The sequence below is a fragment of the Calypte anna genome, chromosome 10 (assembly GCF_003957555.1).
Source record: "Calypte anna isolate BGI_N300 chromosome 10, bCalAnn1_v1.p, whole genome shotgun sequence".
Lineage (NCBI taxonomy): Eukaryota > Metazoa > Chordata > Aves > Apodiformes > Trochilidae > Calypte > Calypte anna.
This window is the reverse complement of record NC_044256.1, coordinates 19,995,839-20,012,500: the sequence shown is the minus strand read 5'-3', so window position 1 is coordinate 20,012,500 and position 16,662 is coordinate 19,995,839. Positions and strand designations below refer to the sequence as shown.

Sequence of the window (16,662 nt, the reverse complement as noted above, 5' to 3'; positions counted from 1 at the left end):
AGAGTTCTCAAGTTTTGAGTAAGCCAAAATAAAAACCTCATGGATTCAGCTTTACCACCACCGGCCCCATGGCAGAAAAGGGTTGAGGCTTCAACAGCAGCTCCAGACCTACATTTTACAAGGACACCTTGGGTAGGAGATACCAAACTCCCTGCTTTCCTATCTGCTCCCTCTCTCCACAGCTGGATTACACCAAGTTACTGCACTACACAAAACCAACCAGACCTAATCCTAGACTTTGAGCTTCTCACAGGCACCAGCAACTGAGCAGCTGTGAGACTCAGCGTGGCTTCTACTCACTGATCTCAAACCTGCAGGGATAAGAGCTCTTCTGGGATGGGCAAGGACAGTGACTTGTCCTGCCACTATCAGAGGGGTCACAAGAGTTTCAGTCCATCAAAAAACCCAACAGAGAGGCTGAACAGTGCACTCAGCACTGTACATGAGCTGAGAGCACCAGCAGCCACGTCACAGCCTGGAGAAGGATGCTACAAGGACAAGCTCAGGCATCATCACCTCCCCCAGCATCATGTCTGTCTCTGTCACACTTCAAAGTGTCTTGAACATTTTAGGACAGCACTTCTCATATGTTTTGCTTATTGTGCAGGGAAAGGTCTTTACACTAATTATTTGTCAAGTGTTGGAGCCTACAGCAGCACTGAGCTCAAAGCAAGGGGGCTACTTGATAGAATTCCACACTTCTCTTTCTGAAAAAAGACAAGTTATGGCTTCTTAAGATGGGGGAAAAAATTACATCTAGCTCATTTTCACATACAGTCCACGTCAGGAAGCAAAGCACATGGCACACCACCAGCTCATCCAGGGACATGAAATAGCCCAAGAGTCTCCTCTTGCCTCCCCCTTGTCCCAGGATCACTTTAGGGCTCAAAGATCAATAAATATGAAAGCTGCAGGAAGAACTCAGGGCACAAAGACTTTGTGTGCTACAGGACTTGGAGGAAAGATGTGAAGATGCTCCCAAAGGCATCGCTGGGAACCAGTGACAAAACATCATTGATTGAGAAGTGGGGGGAAATTAGAGCCAGGGGAGTGCCAAGCCCCCCCTGAGCTGTGTTTGCCTTCCCTGTCACCAGTGTGGGATGCTCCCAGATCCCACAGCCTTCCCGTGGGGGGGGAGACGAATCAACTGCCTCATTCTTCCAAGTGGACAAACTTGGATTTTGCCGGCACAGGATCTCACAAGTGAGTCCTTGTCTCAGCACAGCACCAGGCACTCACCCTGGCATAGGCCAGGCTTTGTAACAGCCAGAAGGAGGGGAAAATAAAAAAAAAAAAAAAAAAAAGGAAAAAACGGAAATAAAGGCAAGAAAAGCAATGTACTCTGCAGAGCACATCCATCCCTCCAGGACCCATCTGTCTCTGGAGGAATAAATCTAAAGGTGATACAGGAGGATCACCACCCAAGTGCTCCACCTCCCTGCAGGTATCTAGAAGGCTTTATTTTGCAAACCCTTCAGTCAGTGCCTTTTTCCCCCCTCCTCATTCAACAGACAACAGCAGTTTGCATCACTATGTGTGAGAGGATAAAGCAGCTGGCACTTGTTTAAAAAAAGTCTTTAACATTCTTTGGCTCCTCGAATGGAAAAATCTTAGCAAATGAGACCTTAATAAATGGAAAGAGCTGAAAAATGGCCTCTCTGCTGGCATGCTTGGCTCCTGCTAATGGAATATGTAGATAAAAATGACACAGTTGTGCCTCAAACCCATCTGCAATGCTGCTGTGAGAAATCCTGCCCAGGTATCCCCAGCGTGATCCTCAGTGCATCAAGAGATGCGCCCGCAGCAGGGTGAAGCCTCCAGCTCCTCCTCTGGCCTCTAAAACACAGCCAGGAAAGGCCTCCTGCTCTCCCAGGAACAGAAAACTGCTGGGAAGAAAAATATCAATTCTCTACTGATCCCTCTCTCTTGCACTGTTGGGAATTTGACTTTTTGGCAGGTTTCTTTTCCATCCAGGGGGGGCTTTTATAACCTGAAATGCAAAATGCTGAGTTCACAGAGAAGCATCACAGCCTGCCTGATCCCAGCCAAAGTTTGCATCCCTGTGGAGAGGTAGGAACAGGTTGTATTGTATGAGGGAATTCAGGTCTGGTCATCAGAATGAATTATTACACATTAAGAAAACAAAACAGAACAACAACAACAAAGGAAAGTGGTGCTTTTGCTTACCACCAGCTAAACAAGTCCTGATGGCAGCAATGGGGCAAGTAAATGGGCAAGCAAATAACTTTCACAAGCTGCTTGCTTTGAATTAGCTGGAAAAAAAGGTGATTAAGAAGATGCTCAGGCAGGAACAGGGCTTTGGTTTTAATTGCACTGATTCCCTGGGATGTTGCTGGTGTCTTCCCATCATCAAAGCCTGGGCTGAGCAACCTCAGTCATGTTCAGCTCCTCACCAAAGGAAAAACCCCTCTGGGAAGGGGACAGCAAAACTTGGCAGTGCTGGGTTAATGGCTGGACTTTATGATTTTAAAGGTCTTTTCCAACTAAAATGATTTGATGATGCTGGGAACATGCTCCAGCACCTCAATGCTGGAGACCATTTAATCCCTGCTCCAGCCCCTGGAGCTGCAAAGGCCATTACAAGTCAGCATTTAGCAATTCTGGAAGAGGTCAGCCAAGACAGGCATTTCCCTGAGAAATGGTTTTGTTCTTAGAGGAAAAAAAAAACCCAAAACCAAAAGAACCAAACAGGAATTCAGGATCTGAAGGCAGGACCCCAGTGCTGGCACTGCACAACTTCTCCCTGACCTCCCCTCTCTGAGCACTCAGCCCCCACAGCTTTTTTCCAGGCTAAACACCCACTTTTGGGGGAATCACCCGAGGGAAAGGCACAAAACAGGAGTTTTAGAATACTGGGATAAGCACCACTTAACTCTGATATCTCACAAGTAAGGTAAGACCTTGCTAAGCTGTGTCCCTCCTCATCTTTCACCTCTCCAAGGAATTCTAGGAAAGCAAAGGAAGGACTGACAAGGGCCTGGAGTGATGGGACAAGAGGCAGTGGTTTCAAGATACAAGAGGTGAGACTGAGATCTTAGGAGGAAACTCTGTGCTGGGAGGGTGCTGAGCCCCAGGGTGCCCCCAGAAGCTGTGGCTGCCCCATCCCTGGCAGTGTCCAAGGTTGGATGGGGCTTGGAGCACCCTGGGGGGCTGGAGGGCTCCCTGAGCATGGCAGGGGAGACACTGGGGGGGATTTAAGGTCCTTCCTTGTCATCCCCCTGGAGCAGGTGAGGGAGGTGACCCCAAGAGGGGCTCTGGGTGGATGGATGGATGCTCCATCCCTTGATGGGATGTGGGGGGATGGCTTGGAACTGGAAAAGAGGAGCTGGGAGGGAGAAATTCAGTGCTGAGCCCCAGGGTGCCCCCAGAAGCTGTGGCTGCCCCATCCCTGGCAGTGTCCAAGGTTGGATGGGGCTTGGAGCACCCTGGGGGGGTGGGAGGGGTCCCTGAGCATGGCAGGGGGAGCACTGGGGAGGGGGGCTTTGAAGTCCCTTCCAACACAAACCAGTCAATGCTTTTATGACCCCCACTTTGCTTCTCTGAAGCACTCCATTGCCCAGGGGACATGGGGCAGCCCACTCCTCTCCTCTTTCCTGGAGCCCAGCACAAGGCAGGGCCCATGGCAGAGCCAGGAAGGCAGCAGCCACGTGCATAATCCCCTCTGATCCCAAGCACTTTGGAAGGACAAAGAGCTGAGTCTCCTCTGCCAGTAAACTGAACCTGTGGTTCCAGGGGCCCAAGGCACTTCAAAGCCCTCAGCAGCCCAGCCAGCAGCACTAAAGGGATGTACTTTTCTCCTGTCGAGCAGGAAAGTCAAATCCACACAAATAAGCAGTGTTCCAGCAAACCAGGTTTAACCATCAGCAGCTCCCAACGAGCAGGGATGTTTTTCCTGAAGGTTTGTTGGTTTTTTCCCCCTCCTCCTCCTTTCCAGTTTGTCTTAGGGTATTTTTTTTTTAAATCTCTTACTAAAACACATCTCAAGCTCCCACACCAGACCTTTTGGGTCTGAGCATCCTCCTGAGGTAAAATGCTGAGTTAGGTATTGGAGAGCAGGGAAAGGAGGTGCCTTTGATGAACAGCAAATCTACAGACTTCAAACGTTTCAGTGAGCACCACAGATTTAATAAGTTATTTCCGTGGAAAACCTTAGTAACTCAGTTATGAATCACACCCATAAACACCTCTCACTCATCAAAGTGCCACCAAAAAAAAAGAAAATAGTTAAAAAGAAAAAAAAAATCTATTACTGTAACCATGAACACAAGCCTCTCTCTACAGGTTCCTCTTAGAAGCCAAAATTCCTCCTTCAGAACACTCACCGTTTTCAAAGGTCATAAATAGACCCAGCCCAGTATTCAGCAAATCCATTTAAAAAGCAAAACAGGAGCAAAGAAAAAGGAAAATTCAAACAAAGGCAACCCATCAGATAGGCACTGTTTGAAAGACCCAACCTGAGTTACATCAAAAGAACTTTTACTACCTAGAAAGCCATACCCAGCTCCTCATGGGTCCAAGGATGTCATGTTTTGGCTACCAAGATTCAACTAATTTACTTTTAAGTAACTTGCTTACTTCCTGATGTTTCTTTATTTAAGCATGATGCTTAGGTGCTTGGAGAAGTGAGGGATGTGATGATCCTGTGATTCAAGGCCAAGCATCATAACCACTCAATGAACCACAGACAAAAACATTTTATCTGGGTGTTGTACTTACTCCAAGAACTTCTAGGTTGAAAACATCCTGGCTAGCTGCAAAAAGCCATCCCTGTTCCAGGGAAGGAGCAACTCTTCCTCCTTCTGTGCAGAAATGGAGCAAGAAATTCAACTTATTGCCTAGATAGAAATGGTGCTCCCAAAACTCAGCTCACTGGTACCTTCGTTTCAGGGCACAGTCCTGCCTGGCTCCATCGGGGCAAATTCTCCTCCTGAGAGAAGAAGTCAGGAGCTTCCTGAGCCAGGAGCTGGGTGTACAGACAAATGCAGAGGTTATCTCTGCAAAACAGCTTTAATCCTTCCTTAGGATGGGGCCAAATATTGCCAAGACCAAACTTCTTCCACCCTCTGTGCACCAGGCAGTTGGTGTTACTCCAGACAGATGAACCTACAGCTCCAGCAGCTCTTTTTGGTTTGGGTTTTTTTCTCCTTCTTCTGGAGAAGGGACAGCTCTGATTGTCCACATTTTTTTAGGTGCTGTTTTGGAGGGCTGAAGCAGTAGTATCAGCTACCATAATAACTGAGGAGGACACATTCCTGCACACGAAGCAATGGATGGTGATGGGGAAGATCCATCAGTTTCACTGGTTCAGCTGAAAAACATCACTGGGAAGATGGTTCTTAGGGCAGGTTGGTTGAATGCAGGGTGCTGGGGGAGCTTCCACTTCACCTCCCTGCTCAGCACCATCAACATGCTGGAGAACAGCACTGCTCTCCCAAAATACAGGTACTAACAAAGACATTTCTCTACCTCCCAGTCCAGAAGATCTTTTTCCTCCTGGCAGGCAGTATTTGTACAGGCTGGTGATGCTGCTCTCTTGCTGTGTGGGATGCAAAGCCTCAGGACAACCTTTATTTCCCTCCTCAGGAGACCTTCAGCACAAACCACCTCTTTTCCCATCTCCAGCAAGTTCCCCAGTGGCTCCTCACCCTTCACAAAATTGATTTCCCCTCTCTCTTACCTCCCTGGCCCAGCTCTGAATTAATTTTGAGACCAAAAGCTTTGCATTGCAAAGCTCATAACCCAAAAGACACTTTTTTATGAAGAGGTGTTGTGTGCTTTAGAAAACCCCCTCCAGCTGCATGCCCACTGATGAAATTTCACCCTCCTTATAGAGATCAAACCTCTTTATGAATGGGATCACCAACTTCTCCAATAGGACACTGGGTACAGGTGGCAAAAGGAAGGTGTATGTCACCAAAGCATGGTGATCTGGAAGCTCTGAAGACCTAAACACTACAGCTATTGGGTTTGGTGGCCCAGCATGAGTTGTTCTACAGGGTTTCAGTGGAAAAACAACAACAGGCAGGGAACAACTTCACAGGTCTTGATCCTAAGTGCTTTCTTCAGCTGTAAGTAAGGGTGTATTGGCTCAATCTCAATGCTCTGGGCAACACCTTCAGCTGCCTAACAACCCAACTGGAGCATTCTGCTGGGTTGTGCTGCTCCTGGATGAAGCACAAGGATCAACAGGCTTTGGACACAACAAGGAGCCCACCAGGCTCAATGGATTGATGACCACTTCCCTTCTCCTTCTGCTCCAAAGGGTTTGAACTCCAGGAGCTGCCACCCACTGTGGCAAGCAGCAACATAATGCCAAAACCAAGCCAGGGAGACATTTGTTGTAGAACAAACCAGCAGGCTGGCACCTCTCCAAAAGGGATGGGAGCTGAAAGCCTGGGACGCCGGCTCCAAGAGCTTCCCTACCTTCCCTTTCAGGCTTTAATTCCATGATTCACCCTGGACTTTGCAACGTCACCTGGGATGGCAACCCCGGGCAGGGCCAGAAGCTGCAGAAGAAGAAGCTCAAAGCAAGGCAGGTGATTGTTTAGAACTTCTCCCACCCATGGGGACAGAGGCTGCTGCGTGGTCCGATGGGGATTCCAACGTTCAGGGTCGTCCATGGTCACGTGGGGAAAACCTTCACACCAGGCAAAGAATTCCTCTCTAAACTACACTGGGAAATAGATGCACTTTATTTCCCGTTGGCAAACTCAAAAACTCACGGAGGAAAAATGTTTAATATAAAAACATCTGACAAAGCACCTCCAGGATGTATTTTTTTGCATCAAAGAAGTAGCTCTTGGCAACAGGGAGTGCTCCTCCGACAAGAAAAGGTTTTAGCCAAGCCCTGATTGTTACAGCCTGAGCAGGGCAAGGCAAGCCAGCAAACTTAAAGTTAAATATGAAAGAAAAAAGGAAACCAAAACCATTACTGGCCCAAATAAACATCTGTCTGTGATTAAACTGGATGCACGGATATGCTGTGTTTTTTTTTTTTTAATGGATTTGTTTTTCTGCAAGGGGATGGGGGGGGGGAAGAAAAGGACTAAAAGGCTCCATGGTGCTGCTGGGTCAGACCCACACTACAGCCCCCCAGTCCCCACCAAAGCCAGAAGCACCATCAGAAAGTTGCAAACTCAACATTTCCCCCCCAGAAGAAATTGCTGCGTTATTAATGAGAAAAATAGCTTTTTCTATTTTTTTTTTTTTCCTCTTAGCAGGTAATTTCACAACCTCTCTCCCCCTGTGGAAAGGGCAATGTTTGCCCAGTTTCCACACATATCCGCCTTACATATTTATAGTTTGTTCTTTGTTTTTTTTTCTTCCCCTGCTCCTCACACACAGGGATCTTCATAAATTTCCCTGTTAGCATAAATCCTTGCAGTCTGTTATTTCTGGGGGGAGAGGAAGAGAGACATTCACTTTCTCCATTCAGTGGATTTGAAAATCTGCTTCCTTAAGTTCATCCTAAACATTGCTGGGAGCAGAAAAAGCAGCTTCAGAGCCACCACAGTGGCTGCGTCACCACCTGGGATGCCTCCTGCCTTCCTCCCTGCTTTGGAGGACCCCACTCCCCAAATCCAACATCCCCAGTCCCACCACCACCATGCCACAAGCAACTTCTCCACCTTCCTAAGTCTTGAAAGAAATCCAAAATAACCTAAATAAGCTCCAGCCCATTCAGTCTGTTTCTCCTCTCTTTGTTAATTCACAACTACCCTCCACCAACTCTGGAGGGGATAACATTGAGTAAGTCACCCAGATGAGCAAGATCCCATCTCTACACACAGCCCACCATCTTCTAGGCTTCAGAAAAGCTGCTCAGAGCAGCCTCACACATGTGCTTCCACTTCTGGGGACAGCTTCTCATCACTCCAGAGTGTGGAGAGGAATTAACCACTCCTCCAGCAAACCACCAACTCACAACTTCTTCTTTCAGCTGCATGTTCCCAACTCAAATGGGGTCCTCAGAGCAGCCTTCCTTCCTTAAGGAGCTTCCATGGAGACACCCAGCTGGTGCAGGACCTCTGCTGGGGACTTTGCTGGGAGGCAGTGGTGAGCTGCACCCATCACTGCCTGTCTGCTCCTACAGCTAATTACTCACCCTCAGTTACTACTGCTCCAAAGAAAACTGACACACCAACATCTCTACACTCTCTGGAGGGTGGACAAGCTGCTCCAGACCTGCAGCAGCCCCAAGTGATGGTCAGTCCAGCATGGTGACCTACCAGAGGCTCTCAAGAAGCAACACCTTTTGCACTCCTACCTCTGCTCAATCCTTCCCCTCCTCCTTGGTCCTTAGGACCTCCAGAATCTAATGCCACCAGTAACAAGAACTCTGGTTGCTACTTGCAGGAATCTGAGGCTTTTTTTTTAAGCCAGAACGGACGCAGCGCACAGTGTGAGGCCAACACCAAGGGGCAAGGACGTGGTCTTTAAGAGAGGTCCGTCCTAAAGAAGGTCAGGGATAGCCCTGTGTGCTTTAGGGGAAGGCAGGGAATCCCATGGCCCACAACTTCTGCTCCAGCACGTCCCCACTGTACTGAACCAGTTCCCGCAGCAGCCCTCTACAAGCCTGGCAAGTCTAACGGGTACAGCAGCTTCTTGGCATGTGGTGGAGGAGCCAAGTCTGAGGGGAAAAAAAAAAAAAATTACTACAAATGTTCCACCAATTATGAGTCACGGGGCTGAGCTTTTGTTCTGCCTTGCTGGGTTTTGCCCTTTCCCTGGTATTTTGCTGGCTCCAGCCTGGGGAGCCGTGGGGACGCCGACACCGGCCAAGGCTCTGCTGGTACCCGGGGGGACGGACACAAACCCAGCCAGAGGAACCACCTGGGCTTGGAACATGACTCCCAGAGCAGCTGCTTTTCTTCACCTCTGCTCCCCAGGCATCCCTGGCTGCAGACATAAATCTAATGAGGAGAAGGAGCCCTCTTTGTACTCCCACAAGCCTGTGTGTGACACTGCTTGAGCTCAGACTATGGAAACTTCAGCTCTGAGCATCCCCAACACTGCTGCATGTGCTCCTCAAAGCTCCAGCTTCTCCAAGGAACTGCTGTGGCTGGACACTGATCCTTGGAAAAACAGTTTCATGACCCAATTGCTTTGATCCTCAGGACTTATCCATCAATCCAGCTCAGGACACACAAGGCAGCCTCCTCACAGCTACTCAGAACTTGTGCTTCCAGTTCACACTGACTGTTACTCCAAGTTTCAGGGAGCTTCCCAGCTCATTGAAGACTTTTCTCTAGTTTTAAGAACAGCATCAGAGCCATGAAAAGATCAACTTCAAAGAAAGGGTTTGTTTTTTTAAAAGAAAACATACATCCAGAGATGGTATTTGGACTTTATGCTAAAACTTTCTGCCTAGAAGTTCATCAAGTAAACGACCAGCAGAGGAAGAATGGTTCTCTTTGTTATCCCAAATTGAGTTTTGTGGTTTTAGTAGGAAAAGCCTTTTTGATGATCAAAGCTGAAGCAATAAATACTAGTGGCTTGATGCTAGATCCAAAATGTACTTATTTTTGGAACAGGAGTTAAATGCACATTGAGCTGCTCTGGTACACACCAGGAAAGGCAGAGGAGAAGCCCATGTGCTTTGTGTATCATTTCCACAGACCTACATTTCAAGCAGACCTCTTAAATAAGCTCTGATGGACAGCAAACAAAATACTGCAGATCGACTGGAGTCGAAGTGGCTTTTCTCTTTTCCTTTTCCTTCCCTGTGATGACAAGTAGGGGTTAACTTCAGCAAAGCTCTTATCCTCTTTCAGCAATTGTGAGCACTGGGGAAAAATAAATCACACAGCCCCAGACTCTTATTAAAAGTTACACCATTGGAAACTACACCGGGGGAGAGGAGGGATCCGATTTCAGTACAATCTCAGTCACATGTTATTGTTATATTGTTAAGTAAAAAGTTAAAAATCTCTCTTCTATACCAGCAAATCCACCAGATGTCCCATAAAGGACTCAGCTGTGAGCGAAGCTGAACTATTACATCCTCAGGAACCCCAGTTTTCAAACTCAGCTGCTGTAATTAATGGCAATTATCGAGTTACAATAAAAGCCATGGGCATGGGGAGCTTTAGGGACGTGGATCCAGCCCCAGGAAGGTTTGTTAGAAACTGCAAGCACATATTTATGATAGCATAACCCCCAACAATCCAACTCCTGGCTAGCAATTGTTCCCCTGCTATGGCCACTTGGCAGCACAACAAAAGCCAGGAGGGCCGGCACAGGGGATCCGGCACGCGGCAACACCGACCAGGGCAGCAGAACCTTAAAGGAGACAGAGAAGGGAAAATCCCTGGAGTGGAATGTGCCACCACACCATGACAAGGTGGTGCCGGGCTGTCTAAATGCTCTTCAAAGTGCTGTGGAGTCTGGATGGGCTTCAACAGCCCATGGAAGCCACAGGTCCTACCAAACTGGCCATAAACATTTGCAGGTAGAGAACGGGAAGAAGTATCTGTAACTCATGGACCCAAGGGTTCCCTCACCACCATCAACTTAGAGCAGCTCCCAGAGAGAGCAGCAAATCAAGTGCTCAGCAGTCCAGCAACTTGGCACCAAGGTGCCCAGGTCCTACCCCACTGCAAAGCCCACCCCAACTGTTGAAGGAGGCAGCCAGAACCTCACCAGGATGAAGACTGCTCTGTGTTCATCAAGCTCTCAGACCATAAATCAGGTTATTTTTTTACAAAGAAATTAAATCTGATCCTATAGACAGGTCCCTCCTGCTCCCTCTCTGTGCAGCCAGCCCCAACCTGGAACAGGACACCCAAGGTGGAAGACATGGAACTATCACAGCAGTCAGAGCTCAATGCCATCAAATTAAAGCCCAAACTCCCTGCCTGCTTGCAAGTAAAGCCACCCCAGGTTTTGCATAGCACCATTAAATGAATGAAAGGCTGCTGGTGTGGGGCAGAGCAAAAAACCAGGACCTAATTAAAAGCAAAAGCTTTGCTCAGGAGCTTCAGTGGTATGGGAGATGGAGTCCTGCTCAGGACCCAGCAAGCTGAGCCAACCTGGCAAGAACCACCACAAAGCAGTGGTGATTTGAAATGGTCTCATTGCTCTCACCATGAGAATGGTGATGGTATCCAGCTCCACACCAGCCCATGACCCCAGTGCTCAGGAAAGATCTTGGTGGCTTCTACAGGGGACACAAGTGGCCCTGTGGCCACCCTACTTGTCCCAGCACTCTCATCCTACATAAAGTATCACAGCACAACCCGCCGAGCACAGATGTCTCAGAACAACTCCAATAGCTGCCTTTTTTTTTTTTTCCTTATTTTCACACCAACACTAGAAATGAACAGCAGCACCACAGTTCCACCCCTGTCTCTTTCTGCATCCCAGCCACCAGCACAGACCAGAGGTGTGGGAAGGTGCAAACATTGCCAACCTGAGAAGTCTCCGGGCGTGACGTTGGGCGAGTTTGTAGCCTCTGTTTCAGTGTAAGACAACGTGGAATCTGATAGATCTGGGGGGAAAAAAAGATATACATATAAGCATTTTTTGTCCTCTTGTTTCCAAATGCTATGTGAGCACCCGTGGCTCTTCAGCTTCCCATCATCAGCCCAGCTCTCCCCAAGAGAGGAATTCTCCACCGGGTCAGAAAGCAGTGACTGACTTTGTACCTCCAGTGTGCAACTGCTAAGTCTGAATTGCCTCGACCACAAAAATAACTGCAGCAAAGCTGATCAAACAAGTAGGAACTTGGTGCTTACTGGATAAAGTTACATTAAGCCTCTAAACAATTCATAGTTACTATACTTAATTATCACCATTAAAATTCTTGAAGCTGTTTATTCTTGCTTCCTTCCTTCCTTCCTCTTTGCTGAAGCGAAGGAAACTTTGTTTTAACAAGTTAAGAGTCTTTGTTATTCTCTCCTGCTTACACCCCTCTAATTAAGTGCTCAACTGTTTGCTCACAGATTAACTATTATTTTTCCAATCAAACAAGCCAGGGAAGCAAATTTCAATCCCTGGCTGTTGTTTTAAGAAAGTCACATGGCACTCACTACCATCTCTCCCTGCAGCACCAGCAGTTTCTAAAGGGAATTAAATTGGAAGTGGGAGCATGAGGAGGAACAACTCCCTTTTTTAGTTCCACAGCTAACAAAAGTTAAAAATGGGGGGGGGAAAAAAAACCATGACCAGCAAGATGGTCTGGTCACTGCCCCATGTCACAGAGCAGCTGCAGGGATGAAGGAGATGAGGAGATGGTCCCTCTGGCCTCCCTTTCCTCCTGCATCTTTGCTTGACAAAGGATGGTCAGGATGGGGTGATGCCAATTCAAAACATCTCCAGCCAACCCACCCAAGATGGTTTTAAAAAAAAATAAAAATTCTAATTCATCAGGAAAAGTGAAAAACCATTCAGAAATGACCCCGAGCTGAGTTTCAAAGACATAAGGTCTCATTTTAATAAGGAGAGGAAAGGTAATAGCAGGTTCCTTGGCGGTGCTGAGCAACCAGGGCTTTAGGGAAATGGCACCCAGGAGCTCCCACTCCCCCTCTGCTCTGTCACCCCACAGATTACACACGCAGACAAAACACAGCGTGGGGTAACCTTTCATTATGCCTTCATTAAAAATAGAGCTTCATATTATTTTGGAAAATCTGCATGTGTCTACACCGTAATTTGGTATGATAAACCAACATCCATTTACTCCTTCAAATCTGTCAGCTGATGCTTGCTCAGATATAATGAGCAGCCAGAAAAATCCCAGCGTGTTGGCTTTCTCCTGATGTGCTATGTAGGGATGTCAGAACCAGCAGCAGGACTGCAGCATGAAAGAACTGCCAGGAGATCAAAAGAAGAAGGAAAAAAAAACCCAAAACACTTACCCAGTGGCTTTTGCTCATCATTAGGAGACAGCCGAGAGTAGGGAGGTGGTGGAGACTCTGGAAAACAAAACTTGATGTTAGTACTGTGTTGGGTTGATCAAGGAAACCCTCATGTTTTCTCTTCCAGGGTAGGAACTGTTCCAAGGTTATAAACACTCAATGGAAGCAAACCCACTTGGAAGCCACTCAAGAGCAAGAGATTTCCAAACCTTTGAAGAACGGGTGCTCCACCTTGACCTTCCAAAGTTGGCTTTACCACCAAGAATGCTGCAGTTCTTTACTATACCCCACTCAACACCCCTGCCTGGACCCTTGTATCCCAAACTACACAAAATAGCAAGTTTCTCCCCAAGATGCTTTCATCAGACACACTGGAAGACAATCCTTCCACCACAGCTATAACACACACAGAGAGCTCCTTCAGCACATTACAAGGGCTGAAAAAGGGTGCTGGGTGATAGGACACTCCTCTCGTAGCACAGGAAGCCTGGCACCAGTGGCCAGGCTGGCTTCAGCCACCCAATTGATTCTGGTCCATCCAACAAAGCCCTCAGCACACAAGTGGCTCCTCAGCAGAGGCCTCTGGTGATCCCACTCACCCTGACCTTGGTTCAGCAAAGCTCCCAAGCACAGGTTGGGCTTCAAGCACCAGCACATCAGCAGTCATGGGCTTGAAGTTAAACACTTCTAAGTGCTTTGCTCAACCGGGGCATCTAACTGGCTCATGCTGCCCTCCTAAGAGTCCAGCCCATGCAAAAGGTTGACAAAGGTCCTCCATCAACTTAGTGAAGGGTTTTTTTCCTGTTGAATTATGACACTGATGTGCATCTTGGATTATAACTTCCTAACACTGAGTATGAAGCTGGCTGGGCTCTATCGTGGCAGCAAAATTAAGCAGACCCTGACTCCAGAGAGCCACTGTCCTGAGAAGTCACCAGCACCATGCTGACCCAACTACTGACACAAGGGTGTGTTCCTCAGCTCCCCCACAGCCACTGAGCCCCCAACAACTGCAGCTCAGCTCGGGTTAGTTCATCAGGAACAACCTCAGCATCCCCAGTGTGACAGCTCAAGGGTGGCCTGTGGTCACTTACTGTTTGTAAGAAAAGGTTCCTCACCTCTTCTCACCACACCACCTGCCCAGCACCAAGCTGCTCTTCTCACAGGGCAATTAATAACCTCTAAATAAAAAAATAAAGCTGGTGATGCCCCAGTCTGGACATAAGGATGAAATTTGTGCCGTGGACAGTGGGGTTGGTCCCACGTTGGAGCCAGACTTGCTGGCACAGGGGACTTCTTGGAAGCACCAAGGCGTTTTCACACCAGACAGCAACTTCACCCCACTGTGATGTGGGCACAGGGATGGTCTCTGCAGGCAGCCACGCAGACACTTGTGGCAAAGGACATTCAGGCCTTTCCCTGGCTCCCACCGGAGCGGGTGGGGCCCTGGCACAGACACCCGCTATCAAAATGATAAGGAGCCACTCGATAAATCAAGTTCTACTCTCTACTACTCCCTGCCCATGGCTTGCAGCCACAAACGGCTGGGAAAACAACTAAGGCTGCAGGGGACTGACCGGGAAGCTTTGCCCGGTTCTGAACTAAAAGCAGAGTCCCACAAGAGCCCGTCTAACTCCCCCCCCAAAAAAAAAAACCAAAAACCTGCTCCCAGCCTCTAGCGATCTTCGAGGGAAGCACGCCCAGCATACAAGTTTTCTTTCAAAGAAGTGATGCAAAGCCGGGCAGGATCCCGGATTACAAAATAAACTATTAAAAAAAAATTAAAAAAAAAAAATATCAAAGCTCTTGCCAGCGAAAAGGGACCGCCAGCAGGAGGTCGGTGTCCTCCAGGATCCCTCTGCCCACGGGGAGAAAAATAAATAGAAAAGGCTGAGAAACGCCTGAGCTCCAGCCGCCGCCGGTTCCACCCGAGTCCGGGGCATCCCCCACCGCCCCCTCCTCCGGACCCCCCCTCCCTGGCCCGCCGGGGCCCTGCGGCTTTAAGCCGGCGGCGGTAATTGCCCGGCTCCGCGGCCGCTCCGATAACCAGCGAGCCAGGCTGGCGCCAGCAGGATGCAAACTGCATATTATCGCCCCTTCGGCACCTAAATAGCAGGGAGACCTCGGCGGGAAGTGAGGGGGGGGAATAATAAAGAGCTTTTTAAGCTCGCCTAGGGATGGAGAGGAGGGGGGACACGGGGGATGCCTGTTCGAAGAGGGAGACCCCGGACCAGGCGCATCCCAACGGGGCATCCCCGTCACTGCGCGGGTTCAAACAAGGAACCAAGGAACAAACCCTCGACCGTGGGGGACGAAAGATTCCCCCCCATCCCGATCTATCCCTTCCCCATCCTTCCCGTCCCGGCTCCTCACCTGGCCCACAGAGGCGGCTGAAGTGGTAGGGGTTGCAGCAGACGGTGGGTCCGTCGGCGACGCCGAAGCTCTGGCACTCGCAGAGAGGTTTCAGCTCGGCGGGGTGCTGCAGGTCGGGCCAGCGGAAAAGTTTGCCCAAGAGCAGGTGGGGGGGAGCAGCCTGGCCCCCCAAACGCACCTCGGTGCGGGCCACCAGCACGCAGCCGCTGGGCATCCCCCCGCGGGACTCCACCGCCTCCAGCAGGCTGTCCAGCGAGCGCTCCTTCAGCCGCTTCAGCAGCGAGTAGGTGACGGCCTTCAGCTCCTGCTCCAGCAGCAGCAGCCGCGACCGCCCCTCCCGGCCCCGCCGCTCCGGGGAGCCGCCGTCGGTCGCGCCGTCGGGGCTGGGGGGTCCAACGGCGGCGGCGGAGTCGTGGGGGTGCTGCGGGCCGCCGGGTTCCCGCTCCATGAAGAGGCAGCAGGTCACCGTCCGACCGTCGCTCTCCTGCGCCCGCCGCGGGCTAACCCCTTCGATGTCCTCCCGTCGGGGCGAGTTGCGGAGCCGTCCCCCGCGTCGCTCCGCCATGGGGTCCCCGCGGCGCGGAGCCGCCGCTTCCTCTCCCGCAGCCCCGCCGCGCCGCTCCTCCGCCTCCCGTAGCAAGCTGCGCGCTACCGCGCGGATCTCCGCCGACGAAGGGTTTTTCTCCGGGATTTTAAAACTACCGGTGGTGGTTCCGAAATCGTGGCCGCTCCTGACGCTCCCATCTCCGCAGTCCCTGTCCGGAATGACGCGGCTCCTCCAAAGTCGCCGCACCAGCCCTGAGCGTTTGGACCTGAACATACGACACGGTGGCGGCCGGGGGTCGCGTCGCTCTCCGCCCCCCCCCCCCGCCCCGCCCCCCCCCCTCCCCCCCCCCGCCCCCTCCTCCGCGGGGCTCCTCGCTCCGCCGCCGGCTTTATCTCATCTCACACCCGCCGCCCTAGCAGGGCTGCCCGCAGCTCCCGGCGCGGCGGTTCGGATCCCCGCGGCCCTGCCCAGCGACTCGCCGACGGCCCGCGGCGGGGCCGCACCATGGGGGAGGCGGCGGCGGGGAGGGAGCGCGGAGCGGGCATAGACGGCGCCGCGGGGGTTGCGCCGACGCCGGCGGCGGAGCGGGGCCGCTCCCGTGGCGGCGCTGGGGCTCGGGCGCGTCGCGCCGTGCCCTACATCGGCTGCCAACGCGGGGCCAGGCGGGGAGCGGCGGGGGCGGCCGGCGGGGGCGCGGGATGGGGAGAGCCCCGGGCAGCGCTCGGTTCCGCCGTACAACGGGGAGAGGAGGAGGAAGGAGGAGGCGGAGGAGTGGAAGGAGGGTGGGGGGGGGGGGAGTGCCCCGGCGCGGAACGGGGCGCTTGGAGGTATCGATTCCCTTCCGCCAAAAATAGTAAAAAAAAA

At 50.7% G+C, this 16,662-nt stretch overlaps 1 protein-coding gene across 1 annotated transcript in view; it reads right to left on the bottom strand.

The window, feature by feature from the left end:
- Positions 1 to 16,116, bottom strand: part of SMAD6 (SMAD family member 6) — a 39,469-nt gene extending 23,353 nt beyond the window's left edge. Inside the window, exons 1-3 of the mRNA XM_008502158.2 lie at positions 15,252 to 16,116; positions 12,879 to 12,935; positions 11,432 to 11,509 (exon numbers count right to left, since the gene is read on the bottom strand). Coding sequence (XP_008500380.2) covers positions 11,432 to 11,509; positions 12,879 to 12,935; positions 15,252 to 16,071 — 955 coding nt within the window. The 5' untranslated portion in view covers positions 16,072 to 16,116. The remainder of the gene's footprint in view (positions 1 to 11,431; positions 11,510 to 12,878; positions 12,936 to 15,251) is intronic.
- Between the last annotated feature and the right edge of the window lie 546 nt (positions 16,117 to 16,662).